General features: G+C 44.1%; 1 protein-coding gene across 2 annotated transcripts in view; it reads left to right on the forward strand.

Annotated features, from left to right (window-relative positions):
* Positions 1-16,902, forward strand: part of FRZB (frizzled related protein) — a 31,614-nt gene that overhangs the window by 11,847 nt on the left and 2,865 nt on the right. The window contains exons 2-5 of one of the 2 annotated variants that reach the window (XM_033166927.1): positions 1,443-1,490; positions 9,229-9,294; positions 11,180-11,384; positions 12,086-12,149. In XM_033166927.1, coding sequence (XP_033022818.1) covers positions 1,443-1,490; positions 9,229-9,294; positions 11,180-11,384; positions 12,086-12,149 — 383 coding nt within the window. The remainder of the gene's footprint in view (positions 1-1,442; positions 1,491-9,228; positions 9,295-11,179; positions 11,385-12,085; positions 12,150-16,902) is intronic. The other variant, XM_033166917.1, reaches the window with a different exon arrangement.

Below are 16,902 nucleotides of genomic sequence, written 5' to 3' on the forward strand. Positions count from 1 at the left end.
AAAGTTCAGTCAATTCTTTACTTTCATAATTGAATCCAATTGTATCCAAACTTAGATGGAAACTTGCTCCTTGATCTCAGGAACCATTGTACACATTTGGGTGGTGAGCTCTTTAGGTGTCCAAATGCATAGTGAACAAAAAAAATTTTTTTCCAAAACATCTAGGGCAAAATTCAACAAACAAGCCTGTCAGTGGAGGTCCTGTGCAAGGACCTCTGCTTGTGCAATTAGGTTTTCCCCCCTCTCAACCCTTTGTGCCCCCACAAATGGTTTGGGGGAGTTCAGGAGAACCCCCAGAATACTGCATGGGGGAGAGTAGAGGAGGGATTGTTCTTGCTGGCAAGTTGAAATTCTTGTCCTGTTAGAATGATCGCCATAGCACAATACTGAACTCCTCCCTTAGTAGATATAATAGTAAATATATATATATCTATATCTCAGATAATCTGCAACATGTTAACGATTTTGTTACGCGCAGCTGCAACATTTAATTCACTGACCAACAGATAGCGTAACAAAAGCTTTATTTGATTAACTGGTGGGCAGTTTTAATCGTAAATGAACATTTCAACTAATAGGGTAGCAAATTTTGTTTGTTTTTAAGTCTATTTTGGTTCTGATGTACTGTTGTCATAGGGAAGGAAACTGAAAATATCAAGAATGGTCCTTTCTTCTAGCAATGAGAGGAGACCTTTGATTAATTGAGCTGCACACAACATCTTAGACTTCAGGATCTCAAAAAAGACGCTTAAGTATTTTTGTGATATGCATATATATTTAAACTTACTTGATGGGGTGATTTACCATTTAAATGGAAGTTGATTAATGAACACATTCTAGCTGGCTGACAGCCCTAGGTTGGTTGGTTTTGAGTACTGTTTCCTGAATTTTTGTCGCCGCTGTGGGAGCCAAAGCTCACTTGTGTAAATTCCGAAATAAACAGGCTCTGGTCACCTGCTTCCAAAAAGGAGTAGACAGACTGCTGGAACTCACCTTACCCAAATAAGCATTTCTCCATATGCGTGGTGGGAGGTACAGGGCATGCTCACCACTGCCATAAGTCACAGATACGTGTTTAAAAACAGATAGGTTTGCTTCAGCTTTTTTCACACCTCATCTTTTTCTTGCTTCTGTTAAAAAGAAGGGCTCTGATCCAGCTCTGCGCGCAAGCTAGGCTGCCCAGTTGTCAACAGCAGCACCCAAAAGTGCTCTGAGTGTGCAGCCAACTCCATTTGCCACCAGGAAACCTGGGATCATATGCTTGGTCCCTGATTTTAAGCCATTGTCTACATATCGGGAGCCCCCCACCCCACATCAATATAGTCTTCGTTATTTTCTAATATTTAGTGTATTAAAATTGGAGCATTTTGATGTGGCTGTGTTGACATAATACAATATTAAAAATACTAACATTTCTTTACATATTTAACAATTCATGCCAGATTTCCCTATGGAGTCTAATAATGGCAACTGTAGAGGCGCCGGCAATGGTGAGTACATTTTATCTAATCATTTCTTCTTTTTCTTATAGAATCATAGAATGGTAGAGTTGGAAGGGGTCACAAGGGTCATCCAGTCCAACCCCCTGCAATGCAGGAACCTTGCGCCCAATGTGGCACTCAAACCCACAACCCTGAGATTAAGGGGCCTCGTGCTTGACCAATTGAGCTATGTGTATCACTGTCTTGAGAGCAGATCTTAACAATGCAGTGACGCGATAGCGTCTTGATGTGTCATGACAGTGGCGTGATAATGTCATGGTATGTCACGACAGTGGCGTGATAATGCCATGATGTGTCGTGATTGTGTCATGACAGCAACATGATGGCTGGGTGGTGGTGGTGGTGGGGGAGGTCCTCTGATTGTTTCTGCCCACAGAGCCAGACAGGCAACAAGAAAGATACCTGGAGATTTAAGAAAACAGCAAAACTTTAGAGGCGCTGAATGCAAGTGAACTCTATCCTTCATGTGTCAAAGAGCCAGTGCATTAATGAAATGCAGTTGCTGAATGGGGGTTTTATGGGCAGTTCTTGCTTTATCAGGGTCCTGCAAATCTACTGTCCACATGGCTAATCTCCATGTCTCTCCCTCCGACACAAAATCCCTTTCCCCATCAACTTGAGAGCACTCTTGGGCTGTGAGGGTTACTTGTACAGACGTGCAAAAGGGCAGCTTCCACTTCCGTTTGGTGTAATGTGTGAAAAACCCTCAATGTGACGTTGAAATGTAGGAGGGAGGACATGGGTGGTGTCCACAAATCATGGCTCTCTGTTCATTTGAGCCTGCATGTGTGCTGTGATACTGTCCCTGGGCGTAAGAGGAAGCGCTTGATACCGAGTCCATCTTGATCAGTATCTTCTACACCTCTGGAGGCTTGGAGGGCAATAGATGACAGAGGACTTGCATGGATACAGACAGGCCCCGTGGCAATTGATGCACAGATAGTTACTTCTTGCCTGGGATGACGAGCAATTCCATTATTTCTCACAGAAGTTACGGCTGTGCATCGTTTGCAGATAAGGAAAGCCCTGTGGGACCTCTTGGAGGACCAAGGGAGCCCCCTCACCCTGCAGGCCAAGGTGGGAGGTTGAATGCAAGTGTGCGTTAAAGTTGGGTCCTGCTCAAAGGGAGATGTATCCGTTTGGGCTAGGGGCTGCCGTGTTAGGATTGCTCAGCATTCGAATACGTACGCCATCCTTTACTGAAATGGCATCAGGCCTCCCTTGAAAGTTGTATTTTATAAAAAGATGACTCTTGCGTTGCTATGTTGTGCCTTGCCCCGTCTAAGAGTAAAATTATATATATTGCTTTCTGTGATGGGAGTGATGTAAAGAAGCTTTTAAAACCTTGTAGTTGAAGTGTTTCCCCCCAATGTTCATTTTTTTAGAAATTATGTTCTTTCTTGGACAAAGCTGGGTTTTAGCCTGTCTGTAGATCTATTGTAAAGGAGAGTAGTTATAGAATCCAGTATGGGATTCCCTAAAGCTGATCTCCATCGGGCTTTACAGCAACTGCATCTTGAAATATCATTGTGTCAAGTTCTTTAAAGCCCTTCTCTCTCCAGCACCTACCAGAGCTTACCCTCAATTTCCCTGCCGGCGAATCCTCTTATCTTCCTTGTTCCATCATGCCTGAGTGGCTGTGGGCCAAAGTCCGGTGCCCCTTCCCAAAACCAGGATCTATTCTACTGTCCTGATTGTATAAAAAACACACCACATTGACCAGTAGGTTTTACAAAGTTGCTAGTCCTGTAGCCCTTTGTGGCCGCAACTCAAGTGCTGTGTTTATTCAGTAGTGTGTGGCAGAATGCCCTTCTTCTGCAAAGTGGACGGCCTCCTTCCTTTTGGCTCCCGCTATTTCATTGCTTCGTCTTTTTGCCTAGCTTACTTTTCTGCCAGCCTACCCCTTTTTGCAGTGATTTTGTACAAGGTATCTCCCACCCCCCCACACACATCAAGAGCACTGCAGGGAGACATGTATAAATTTGCCTTTTACTTAGTTTAGTGGCGGAGCACGTGCTTGGTGTGCAAAATGCTCCTGGTTCGATCCCTGGCACCTCCAGGTAAATGGTTCATAGAATCACAGAATTGTAGAGTTGGAAGGGACCCCCAAGGGCCATCTAGTCCAACCCCCTGCAATGCAGGAATCACTGGCCTGGATTCAGCGTTGTCTTATCACCAGCGAAAGGGCCATTGTGCTAGCGTAAGGGTAAGAATAAGGGTAAGGGAAATAAGCAGCTATCCTATTTTTAAGAGACATCTGAAGGCAGCCCTGTTTAGGGACGCTTTTAATATCTGATGCTGTATTGTTTTAACATTCGTTTGGGAGCCGCCCAGAGTGGCTGGGGAAGCTCAGCCAGATGGGCGGGGTACAAATAATAAATTATTATTATTATTATTCTTAGAATAATGGTTGTGCAGTGTGAAATCTGATGCAACCGTTGCACTAGCAGAAGCTTGTTGTGCAAAAGGAAGTACTAGGATTACTGTAATCTGTTGCACACTGGCCATGAGTACCATGCTGGTTTCCTGCCCTTCTTTTGCACAATAGAACACAATTAGAAAACTGCATTAAAAAAAACACACACATGGTAAAGTCTTGGTTTGTTTAATTCCTTGTTTATTTGTGGTTGCGGGGTGCGTTACTTCACGACTTCCCCTCGTCGTGAAGTAACACATCCCACACCTGCAAATAAACAAGGAATCAAACAAGCCAAGACTTTACCATGTGTGTGCTTTTTTGGATTTGATATCCCGCTTTATCACTACCCTAAGGAGTCTCAAAGCGGCTAACATTCTCCTTTCCCTTCGTCCCCCACAACAAATACTCTGTGAAGTGAGTGGGGCTGAGAGACTTCAGAGAAGTGTGACTAGCCCAAGGTCACCCAGCAGCTGCATGTGGAGGAGCGGGGAAGCGAACTCGGTTCTCCAGATTACGAGTCTGCCACTCTTAACCACTACACCACACTGGCTCTCGTGTGTGTGTTTTTTTAATGCAGTTTTGAATTGTGTTCTATAGTGAATACTGCATTTAACTTCTTCCACACAAGCTCAGCTAGTGCCTTGCTCATGTACTTTTACTCAGCGTGACATTGAATGGCTCCTTCTATTGGCAGGGCTGGGAAGGGTCTCTGCCGGAGTCATGTAACTGTTAATAGTATAGTGGACCACCAGGATGGGGGAAGCAGTTCATTTCTTGTTTGTGTTACTTTCTTATATGCTCACCCACAAATCAGTACTGTCCTGTTCCTATGTTAATCTGTCAATTAAAAAAAATTCTGCATACAAATTCAAAAACATATTTCTAACGCATCTTCTCTCAAACTGTGAAGTGTATTTCAATGCTTTAAAAAAAATATCTGAGAACTGTATTCAGAACAATCGGGAAGGACAAATACTGGTGGAGAATCAAGTTCTGACCCACACATTAGGATGGGGCCAGTTTGTATAGGAACTTACAGAAGTTGGAATTCCTCAAGCAACCCTCATGGTCAGTACAGTCGTATCTTGGAAGTCGAATGGAATCTGTTTGACTTCCAAAACATTCGAAAACCAAATCACGGCTTCTGATTGGCTGCAGGAAGCTCAGAAGCTGCGGAACCCATCAGACGTTCGGGTTCCGAAAGCACATTTGCAAACCGGAACAATCACTTCCGGGTTTTGCAGCATACGCAGGAGCCAAAACATCCGCGTACCAAGGCATTCGGGATCCAAGGTACGTCTGTACTGGGTTAGAGAGACCAATAGCCTGACAGCTTATTTTTATCTGGTTTGGAGGTGAATAAAGATATGCAAGGACACTTGAGGTTAGGGTCAAAGGATGCTGCTGCACTTTACCGAATCAGACCACTGGTCCACCCAGCTGAATATCATCCGCACCAAGAACAGGAAACCTATAGCCCTCCAGTTGTTATTGGACTACAACTTCCATCATCCTTGACATTGAACCATGCTGGTGGAGGTTGATAGGCATTGGAATCCAACAATATCTGGATGACCACAGGTTCCCCAGAAGTGAAATCCGCCTGCCATGCAGAATTTTCGTAAGGCACAAATGGGGTACCTGGTGTCCTCCAGTCGTTCTTGGGACTCCAGCTCCCATCAGCCCCAGCCAGCATGGCCAATGGTGAGGAAGGATGTGAGCTGTACTCCAACCACATATTGAAGGCGCCAGGTTCCCCATCCTTGCTATAAGAATTAACAATAAGAAAATGGTGTGTGAAACACTTTGAGCTATTCTAAAAAGTGCTGTAGGAACACACAGAGCATTATTACTTCTGCATTTTAAGCATTGCCCTCCAGTGAGGATTATACGCTATTGTTCAAAGAAAAAAAACCTTGGGCTGAGCATTTCAAAAGAAAGTTGGAGGTTCTCTTTGGTGTGTTATTTTCGCTGGTGAATAATGTCTCTGTGCAAAATCTAATCAAGTCACGTCTCATCCCTGGCAACGTCAGCTGGCAAAACCTTATGTGTAAATATTACCCCTCTTCCTTTGGCTAGGAAATGACATTTTTGTCTGTTTCATAAGCCTTTCTTTTTTAAAGAAAAGTTGCTTAAAAGATTCTCTAGATTTCTGTTTTTTAAAGATAATATTTTAGACAGGTGCAAATTCTTCCATCGCCCGAGTTTTATGCAGCCAAAGAGCCATTATATTCTTGGGAGTGGCCGTGTATTTGTAGTGACCTTTCCATTCCTGCTCTGCCACCCAGAGGTCCCCTGCTCTCTCATGTGACTCTGCCCATCATCCCTTGCTGCGCCTCACGTTATGACTGGAAATGCTCTCCCCCGTCCCAAGCACCCCCATGACTGCCACCCCCCTCTCTCCCTCCAGTGCCTAACCCCAAACCCATCTTTCCAGTCAAGTTCGGGGTTGACCTTTCAGCGTTCCACCCTTTGCGACTGCCCTTCCCTTTAACCACCGTTAAAGGGAAGGGCAGTCGCAAAGGGTGGAACGCAGCCGCCCCCTTGCCTCTTTCGATCTGAGATACAAATTCCTGAAGATTCATGCGAAAAACACAGTGGGCATTCTTATCCTCTCACTAGTGACAATATTCCTTGATACTCGCTTCCAGTTGGCCATTCTCTCTTCCGCCGCATTCCTGCAAATGTATGTGTGTTTGTTGTGCTTGCTTTTCACATTTTAAAAATTGCATGTATTTCCCACCTTTTCTGAGGCCCTTCACTTCCTCTCTTCTTCCTTCCTTTGACCCATTGCCCCCATTTTCTGCCTTAACACATAGCCCAACTCCTCCTGCCTCTTGTGGACGTCTCCCTCCCTCAGCAATCCTGCTTGCTCCATAGTTTATTCTTCCTTTTCTGCTAGACTTCCTCCTGCCTTCAGCCTTCAGCCACTCTCTACTTCCTCAGGGTCCTTCCTCTTCCCTGCTATTTTCTGGTATAGACCACCAGTTGGCTGACCAGGGGAGATTTGCCTGCTGGTCAGCCTTACCAGCAACCATTTGACACTCAAGAGTGAAAATTTCTAAGCATGCTAGAGGGAGGCTTTTGGTCCAATGACTGCCTATGTTACAGAGCCAACCAATCCTTGGTTTCACATTTCTCCACCGTAGGTATTTAGTTGGAGGCAGTGGTGGACTTTGGGCTTTCAAATTTCAGCGGTGCCCTGTGCGATGCCAAAATTTGGTGCCCCCTGCCCCTCGCCTTCCGTTCTACATCAATGTTTTGGCATCCCAGCAATGCCCTCTTGGCTAAGCCCCCAATACGGGTGAACTGGTCACACTCTTCTAAACCTGCCTCAGTTGGAGTGGGGGAGGGGAGTAGATATTGGGTGATCACCAGTATAAGTTTCTCCTCTCCAAATTGTTTGTTTACTTCCCCTAAGCTAGGGATTATAGAATTGCAGAGTTACTCCAACTCCCTGAAATGCAGGAATATTTATTTATTTATTTATTTTTAAGTTTACATACTGCCCTATACCGGTTCACAGGTATAAAATCACAATATAAAAAACACAAAATACGCAATCAAAATAAAAACAGGAATGACCCAGTAACCCCCAGCAAGTAATCAGAGAGGTAAAACAGAATTTAAAACACACACATACGCAATATTTGTAATAAAACATATAAAAATAACCACCCCTCAGGTATCATCAAAGAGTAGATTAAAAGATCAATTTAACCAGGGGTGGCCAACTCCCAAGAGACTGCCATCTACTCACGGAGTTAAAAACTGGCAGTGATCTACTCCCTTTTTTGGGGTTCAGGCAGGTCAAAGTTGTTGAGTTTTTTCAGAAAGGGGAGGCGGTAAAATGTTGAGCTTTTTTTTAGGGGAGCCACAGTTGTTCAGCTTCTTTGAAGGGAGCCAATGATCTATCAGGGATCTACCGCAGATGTCCAGTGATCTACTGGTAGATCACGATCTACCTGTTGGACATGCCTGAAACCATTAATAGAAGCTCTTTGATCCATTTCCCATAAGTGGATCGAACTTGCAACCTTGGCATCATCAGCTCTATCTGAGCTATCTGACCCCTTTCTCGTGCCGGAGGCAAATGTAGGCGCAGAAACCAATGTGGCTTTTTCCTTTGTAGCAGGCTATGTCAACCCCTCTCATTCCTCCATCCAGGAAAACAAGAAGCATTATCAGAATTCAAGAACACCTTCCAGCCAGGCAAAACCCCCCAAAGGATGTGTGTGTGTGTGTAGCAGGGCCAGTGAGGAATGTGACCTGGGGGGTTGGGTAGCCCAGAGGGCCAGCTACAGAGAGTCTCCATACCCCTATCCTAACCTGCCAGCTGTTTGATGACACCCCTCTCCCCTACACAGGCCAAGTGCTCCAGAAATAAAAGGTGGGACAGACACGAGGCACCTGTAGCGTTATGTGGATTGGTGCCCGAATTTTTCAACTTTCAAATTCCCAAAACGACTGGCGCTAAAAAGTTATAGCATGACCTGGGAATTCGAAATATATTTTGGTTAAATTAACGTAATTTAGTTTTGCTTGGTAAGTGCAATGTGTGTAAAATCGAAAAATTGCATGGAAATCATTAAGAACGATTGCCAACCATTTGCAGGTATATTTATATGCCCATATTATGTTTACTATTTATTATGTGGGAAGCGGGAGTTGTTGTCTTGTTGTTTTGGTTTAATTATTTACCTTTGTTTCCTCCTGTATTTTATTCTGTGAGGTCTTTCGATGAAGGGTGGTATATACATTTAATAAATACATAATAAAATAAATAAAGCTTTGTTGTTTAGCATTACCTGACATTTCCAGAAGGTAAAATTGAGATTCTGTGGTTTTCCAAACACAGTTTATGTGCACTTTCATCAAGCATAGACTTACCAAGCTAAATGTTGTCCAGTCACAAAAATAATGGCAGATTCCAGTTCCTCACACCCAAAAACATATTTTTAAGACTCCCCAGTGAACAAAATTTGCAAAAATTAAGTTTCACTCCCTAAAAATGACATGCCCTAGCCTGACATGGTTTTAGGCTCAGGAATAAATTGGTTTTTTGTTTGTACTTTTATTGGGGGAGGGGGGAGATACTGAACCTTTAATAGTTTTTTCCAAGAGGGAATGTTATCTGTTGTTGCTGGCACTCACACAATCCAACAGGGCCTGGGCTTCTACTACAAATGACTTGCTACCATTTCAGCATATATGAATAAATTCTGGAAAGATTGAATAGTGCGGCTTACGGCTTTTGAGTGTTTATTTCCTCTGATGCAAGGAATTTCTGTTGTGTTTCTCCCCCAGAGCGCTGCAAATGCAAGCCAATAAAAGCAACCCAGAAGACTTATCTTCGGAACAATTACAACTACGGTAAGCACAGCAGCCTTCAGCTACCTTTGAAGTAGGGCAGAAGGTTCAGTGGAAGCAGGAAACGGTTGATAGAAGCGGTTTCCTTGGCTTTTGCCCTTGCCAGTCCACACCCTCACGAGGCAAGTGATCTCAGCCAGAGCTGCTGGGGGAAATGAATAAATTTTAAATGCCTGTCAAATGGCTCCTCTTCCCCACACCCTTCCATTTCTATGCATAGAATAGAATGTGAAGATTATATTGTTTTAACTAGTAGATTCTTTCTTTCTCTCTCTCTCTCTCTCTCTCTCTCTCTCTCTCTCTCTCTCTCTCTCGTCATTATATCATACCTTTCTTCTCCAAGCAGCTTAAGGTGACAAATGTGGTTCCCCAAGCACAACAACCCTGGGTGGTAGGTTAGGCTGAGAGGCCGTGACTGGCTTCATGGCCAAATGGGGATTTGAACCCTGGTCTCCTAGGTCCTTGGTGACACTCTAACCGCTACACTACATTGCCTATAGGATTATAAAGATGGTTCTTGATGGAAATATGGGAGAGATGCATTCCCACCCTCTCCTAGCTGCTGCGTTAGCTGAAGGCCTTTCAGAGGCAGCAACAGGGAAGCTTAATGGAGAGCCGACTTCCTTAGCTTCTGCCTCTCCTGCTGGTGCTTCATAGCTTTTGTGTAATAGTAGAAGCAGTGATGGAATGCTGGGGTCTGCATTTTGCCCCGGACTTTGTGCTTTCCTTCAAAGAAAGCCTTTGCATGTCAATATCCTGACCCCTCCAGTGGTAAATAAAGACACAGGACACAATAAATAAGGTTAATGGGCATGAAAAGGCCACAACTTTATTGGTTACGGATGTTGCCCAAACACACATGTACAGTCCCTCTCCCTCACTGAGAGTCAAATCCCCACCTGACCATTCAACTTTCAGTTTCCAGCTTAAACTCCACACTCTCCTGATGGACTGAGCAACTCTCACTGGTTGCTGGGTTGATCTCGTGAGTCAGAGGAGGGCAGTGGGATGTCTTAGGCCAGAAACACTATGGGTTTTGCTTGTGGAAATGCTTCCAGTTGATAAGGTGTTTCTGGCCCTCAGCGCTATTCCCTCTCCTATTCTAGACCCCCTGGCTTCATCCTTTGAAGAAGGGAATCTGACCCCAGGCCATGACAGGATTGGGCACAAGTGCATCCATCCATCCCTCCAAAATGGAGGGCGAAAACCCCCCAAAGGACTAACGAGGATGGATTACTAGGCACAGAATGGGGAGAGGAGAGAAACTGGCGAAAGCAAGCATGGAAGAGAGTGGTTAGAACATTGCCACATGTTCTCGTTGCAACAGGGGGGTGGTTTTTCCACAGGTAGCACTGGGTTTATGGCAGGCATGTCCTGCCGAAACATGAGGAGCTCCACTTGTATTGCCAATCCACCAGCTTTTGGAGACATTCCTTCGAACTCTCAACCTCTTTTTTTAATGGTGTTTTCATTTTAATGAGCCTGATTTATTGTGTGTTTTGATTATGGGTGTTTATCCATTTCAGCGTTTCAATGGGTTTGTTTGATAGTGTAACTACAGGTGGTTATATTTTGTGTAACCGGGTTGTTGTTTTTTAAAGACTTCATAAAAGTATACAAAGTAGAAGCTGATTTGGGCATGAAGAAGTATATAGACAAACAAACAAGCCACTGTGTTGCAGGGCCCCCGCGTGGAATAATAATTAGCACGATAACAAAATAAACAGCACCATAACATGACGATAAGACTTCCATTAAAAACAAACAAGCAGACATGGCATTGGTCTCAGGAGGAGAAGAAAATAAATATTAAAAGCAGCAAACGCTTTGGGCTGATGCAGCTCTGGGTGCCGTAACCTTAACTCCTCTTTCTGTTATTTTTCTCCAGTCATTCGAGCTAAAGTGAAGGAGGTGAAGACCAAATGTCACGATGTCACTGCAGTGGTGGAAGTGAAGGAGATACTAAAATCTTCCTTGGTGAACATTCCTAAGGACACTGTAAACCTGTACACAAACTCTGGCTGCCTCTGCCCACCTCTCAGTGCTAACGAAGAATACATCATCATGGGTTATGAAGACGAAGAGCGCTCGAGGTAAACTTTTCTTTCTCCCCTCACTCTCTATGGTGGGCCTTCCTGAAGAGGGGTTGCTACATCGGTTTGTACCGCTACAGAAAAGGTCCCATTGCACATTGGGACCTAGCCTTCCAAAGGTCTTGTAAGTATGATGAACTGAAGATGTATCAGTAGTCAGGTTGATACATATGGAAGAAGATGCTCCTTGACACATTGGTCCAGACCATAGCTGTCAACCTTTTCCTCTCTTTTTTTCCGGGAAATTCCCTTATTATAGCATTGGGAAACAGCAGGGAGGGTTGACAGCTATGGTCAAGGCTTTAAAGTGTGGAAACAAAAGTAACATAAGTACCTTTCCCTCAGCGAGTAATGGAGCTGCCAGAAAATACTTCTAGGGATGTAGAGGTGTGTGTGTGTGTGTGTGTGTGGCAATTACCAGGGAAGTGACTAGCAGTTGAGTGGTAGTCCATAGTTGGCCACAACTGCTATCACCCCTGACCGTTGGTCATGCTGGCAGGGAGAGATGGGAGGGCTTCATATTGGTGACCTCTGCCTTCATATGTTGCTTTTCCCCCCTTCTTGAACCATATAAGCATTCCCTTTGTCCCTAAATATATTCATTATGGTGTGTGTGTGTGTGTGTGTGTGTGTGTGGCACACATCGTATCATATCATATATTAAGATGCATTGTTGACGTTGTTTTCCTGTAAATGTGTAGGTTGCTCTTGGTAGAAGGCTCCATCGCTGAGAAATGGAAGGATCGACTTGGTAAGAAAGTCAAGGTAAGACAAAGTTTCATGATGACTTGTTTGATCATGTTTGACCTAAGCTTGCAGAGGGGTCCAGCCTTTGGCATCGCTCATCAACACACGGGGAAGACTTCCAGAGCAAATGAATTTCTCCTTCTCAGTGATCCCAAATCTCATTGTTGTTGTTGTTCAGTCGTTCAGTCGTGTCCGACTCTTCGTGACCCCATGGACCAGAGCACGCCAGGCACGCCTATCCTTCACTGCCTCCCGCAGTTTAGCCAAACTCATGTTAGTAGCCCCAAATCTCATACCATACTCTTTATTCTGAAAAGCATAAATGTACATGTAAACATTCCAAAGACTGCTGTAAAGAGATTCCACCCCCAAATATATTAATATTTACTCATGTGCCATAAAACGAAATATGACTAAACTGAGGCCCCCAAAACCATGCCAACATTCAAAATAAATTTGAAAACCATCAAATTAGTATCAGCCATGCTATCTTGTGTTTTGTGATTACACCTGCTATGATGATGATTAAAAAATGCACATTACTACTTGTTTATGCAATAAAGCAGTTTGAATATAAGCCTGACAATTGCCTTTAAACTCTAAACGGCTTAGAAATAGGATGCTGAAAAGACAACACACGCCCCTCCTACCCCAAAAACAATTCTGCCCATCCCCTGAGGTCAGCCAGAGAAGTCTCTGTTTGCTTGGGAACTAGACAAATAAAATATTTCACAAGGCAAAAGGATCCTGGAGCAAATATATCCTTTTGCCGGCATCGGAATGCCATCAAGATAACAGACAGGCACTTTTGCAGCCTGGAATCTGCAACAGAAAACATTCCCCCTCCAACAGCACCTTGGAAGGTAGCAGGGTGCACAAATATCTCTCTGATCATAATCCAGCCTTTTATTTATTTAAAGCTTTTAAAACTTTTAATAGCACCCTTTTATTGCCGAGTGGTTTACAAGATTTAAATATGACCACCCCACCCAAAAAAACACAAAAAACACCACTAATGCATTTTTTTTATAAAGAGAGAGAGAGAGAGATGAGTTCAGCTGATAAAGGTTTAGTCGATGAAATTTAAAAGAATGTGAAAAGCATTTTATAAGCCCAGACACATAAATAGCTATTTGCCTGGTGCCTAAAAGAAAAACAATATCAGTGCCAGGCAAGCCCCCCCCCCCCCCCGAAGGGCATACATTCCATAACCAGGGCATCACAGCTGAAAAAGCCCACGCCTTATGCTTCGCTCTGGACAGTGAAGGCGCCCAGGGGAAAGGGTATCAGCAGATGATGTTAGAATATGGTCAAGTTGATATTGAAGTATCAGCTTGGCACCTCAGGCACTTGGACTCAGGTTCATTTAGGGCTTTAGAAGTAAAACGCCAGCACTCAGAACTGGGCCAGGAAGCAGCCAGGTGGCCAGAGAAGCTCTTTTGAAAGTAGAGAAATGATGCCCGTGATGCTGTATCCAGTGATGCAGAAGAAGCAAGTTCTGTGCACACAATATTGGAACTTCCTCTCTCCTTCTCCTGTCCCATCCAGTCCCCTGCATGCTCTCAGCTCTGCACCCTTCAAATACCCAATTGGGTCTAATATCCAATGCAGCAGCTAGACTGGTGAGTGGGAGTGGCTGCCGAGACCATATAACACCGGTCCTGAAAGACCTACATTGGCTTCCAGTACGTTTCCAAGCACAATTCAAAGTGTTGGTGCTGACCTTTAAAGCCCTAAACGGCCTCGGCTCAGTATACCTGAAGGAGCATCTCCACACCCCCATCGTTCAGCCTGGACACTGAGGTCCAGCTCTGAGGGCCTTCTGGCGGTTCCCTCACTGCGGAAAGCCAAGTTACAGGGAAGCAGGCACAGGGCCTTCTCGGTAGTGGCACCTGCCCTGTGGAATGCCCTCCCATCAGTTGTCAAGGAAATAAACAACTATCTGACTTTTAGAAGACATCTGAAGGCAGCCCTGTTTAGGGAAGTTTTTAATGTTTGATGTTTTATCGTGTTTTTAATATTCTATTGGGAGCCACCCAGAATGGCTGGGGAGACCCAGTCAGATGGGCGGGGTATAAGTAATAAATTATTATTATTACAAATTTATTTAAAGAGGACAAGTCTCTGGTTTCTGTCAGCGTTAAACCCACTGCTGCTTTTGGCCAGGTGGATTAATAGCCAATATCACCCCAGTTAACTCCATTTGAAAGTGGATACAACACCAGTGAACAGGTTACCGGTGGTTTCTATCCATTGCTGCTAGTTATATCTGACCAGGTAGTGATCCTTTCGCTGCTTCCGTTCAAGTTGTCGCTGTTCTTTAAGCCCCATATCTGTTTCTCTCAATTGTGCTGCCTCTTCTGCTTCTTTTGCCGCTGCCAAGAATATGAAACAATAGTTCATTGAGTTTACTCAGTTCGTCCCCTTCAGTGGTTTGGAGAGCATTAAGTCGGGAACTTGAAGTCTCCGTCTTTTGAATGACTTAGCAACATGAATAAAAAGATGCGAGCTCTGTAGCTCAAACTTTGTGTGTGTTAAAGCACATCCAAAGTACCTCAAAGTTCATTCACCACAAACAGAATATATACATTTCACAACCCTGCTTTGATACCTTTCTTTTAAAATGCATTAGTGTCTGCACCCATTGCTTCTCTAAAGCCAAACTGATCTGGAAACTTAAAAAATATTATTCAAACTTACTGGCTTTTCATATGTATTTTGTATTTAATGTCATATTCTCCAAATCCTCGCTCTGAAGCCAATTGTTCAGCATCCCGACCCCAGCATGTGGGAATAGCAACTTCTTAAAACAAACCATCTCAGCTATGAATCAGTAATGTTGTATTTGCCTTTTAGCGAGGGCCAACAGATTCAAAGAAAGATTTCTGGAATGAGGAGCTTGACAGGGTAGGCTGCCCTTTGGATTGCTTTTTAAGACAACCAGCATTAGTGAAAAACAATGAGTCTCGGCTGCCCTCCTGACAACTAGCAATTGTATAGATTAGAAGATATAGGTCCAAAGAGGAGATGAAAAATGTTGTTGTTTGTTGTTGTTCCCCCACCCCCAAAATGAGGCCCAAAGGTCAAGGAGTGCAAAAGGCTACTGTCTGCGTGTCACAGAGCTACGTGGACGGACCACAAGGGAATACAGAGTCCAGTCCAATAAAATAAAGAGTCCTGTCAGCCTGGGTGTGGCCTTCTCCTGACTAGCAGCTGGAGATGGAGTGCCAATAAACTCCCAAGGAGAGATGATGTTTTAATGACAGTCCTGTCATTTCCATCAGGTAGATTCTCAGGAGGTGGAGGAACAGGAATTTGCAAGAAAATATACTTTACCCAGTTTACCCAGCAGCAGAGACTGATAGCACCCTCCATTTTGGCTGACAGGATTACACCATCGTCCCTTAGTTCCTTCATCCGTTGTGACCACTCTGTGCGACAGATATAGCTGGAATCCCCCCCCTTTTTTTACAACTGTGCTGTCAACTGATAAATATATAAATAAAGGACCTACCCACATGACTGACACAAAAACCCTGCGCAAACACTAAATCATCCATGACAGATGGCCATCCAGCCTCTGCTTATAAACCTCTAAGGAAGGAGAGTCCACCACCTCCCCAGGGAGACCATTCCACTGTCGAATAATAATAATAATAATAATAATAATAATAATAATAATTTTATTATTTATACCCCACCCGTCTGGCTGGGTTTCCCCCAGCCATTCTGAGTGGCTCCCAACAGAATATTAAAAACATGACAAAACATCAAACATTAAATTAAACTTCCCTAAACAGGGCTGCCTTCAGATGTCTTCTAAAAGTCAGATAGTTGTTTATTTCCTTGACATCTGATGGGAGGGCGTTCCACAGGGTGGGCACCACCACCAAGAAGGCCCCCTGCTTCCCTGTAACCTCACTTCTCGCAGTGAGGGACCCACCAGAAGGCCCTCGGAGCTGGAGCTCAGTGTCTGGGCTGAACAATGGGGGTGGAGACGAAAATGCATGAAGAGAAACCCACAGTGACAGTTACTGGAAGGGCGAGTGTGAACATGAGATGCGTCAAAACATATAGTCTTGGCCCCCAGCCCTAGAAGCCACAAGTTGTGGTTTGTCCCTCATACTACAGTATGGTTGCTGTCTTGCCCGGCTGTTGCACTCACATCACTTGACGGCTTTCTCTGCTCTGTTTTCACAAATGGTTCCACAGGTGGCTTCACTTAGGCTTTATTTTTTAAAAAATAAATAAAACTAAAGGCCCTTTTCTGGCTGAGTCATCACGTTGGTGTTGGCCAGTTCATTTGCACAGTTAATACGATCGCTAAGGTGGCCTGGGATTGCTTGATTAAAAGCATGCTGGAGGGGGAAAGGGCAATGTTTATGAATCATGTGTCTATGCACCATTCATTCATATACAGTAGATGTATCCTATTTCTTGTTTTCTTGTGTTTCTAATAACACCCCTGGGGCTAATCTTACAAACATTCTTGTGTGTACAAATCATGTAACGACCTCGGTCCAAGCTGGACCACTTGCTGTGGTTTAAATAGGCTGGTGCATATAATGAAAACTGAATTGCTACCTCACCCACCACCCATTACCCCAAAAATAGATTTGGGGCAGGGTTTGGGGTTTAAACACAGTAGTTAGCCAAACAAAGAGGTAATATCCAAAGGTGTAGTTGTGTTAGGCTGTTGCATCAAAAAGAACAAGGAGTCTTGTAGCACCTTAATGACAGACACTTATTTATTTATTTAGATTATAGTTTA

This window comes from Lacerta agilis, chromosome 1 (genome assembly GCF_009819535.1).
Source record: "Lacerta agilis isolate rLacAgi1 chromosome 1, rLacAgi1.pri, whole genome shotgun sequence".
Lineage (NCBI taxonomy): Eukaryota > Metazoa > Chordata > Lepidosauria > Squamata > Lacertidae > Lacerta > Lacerta agilis.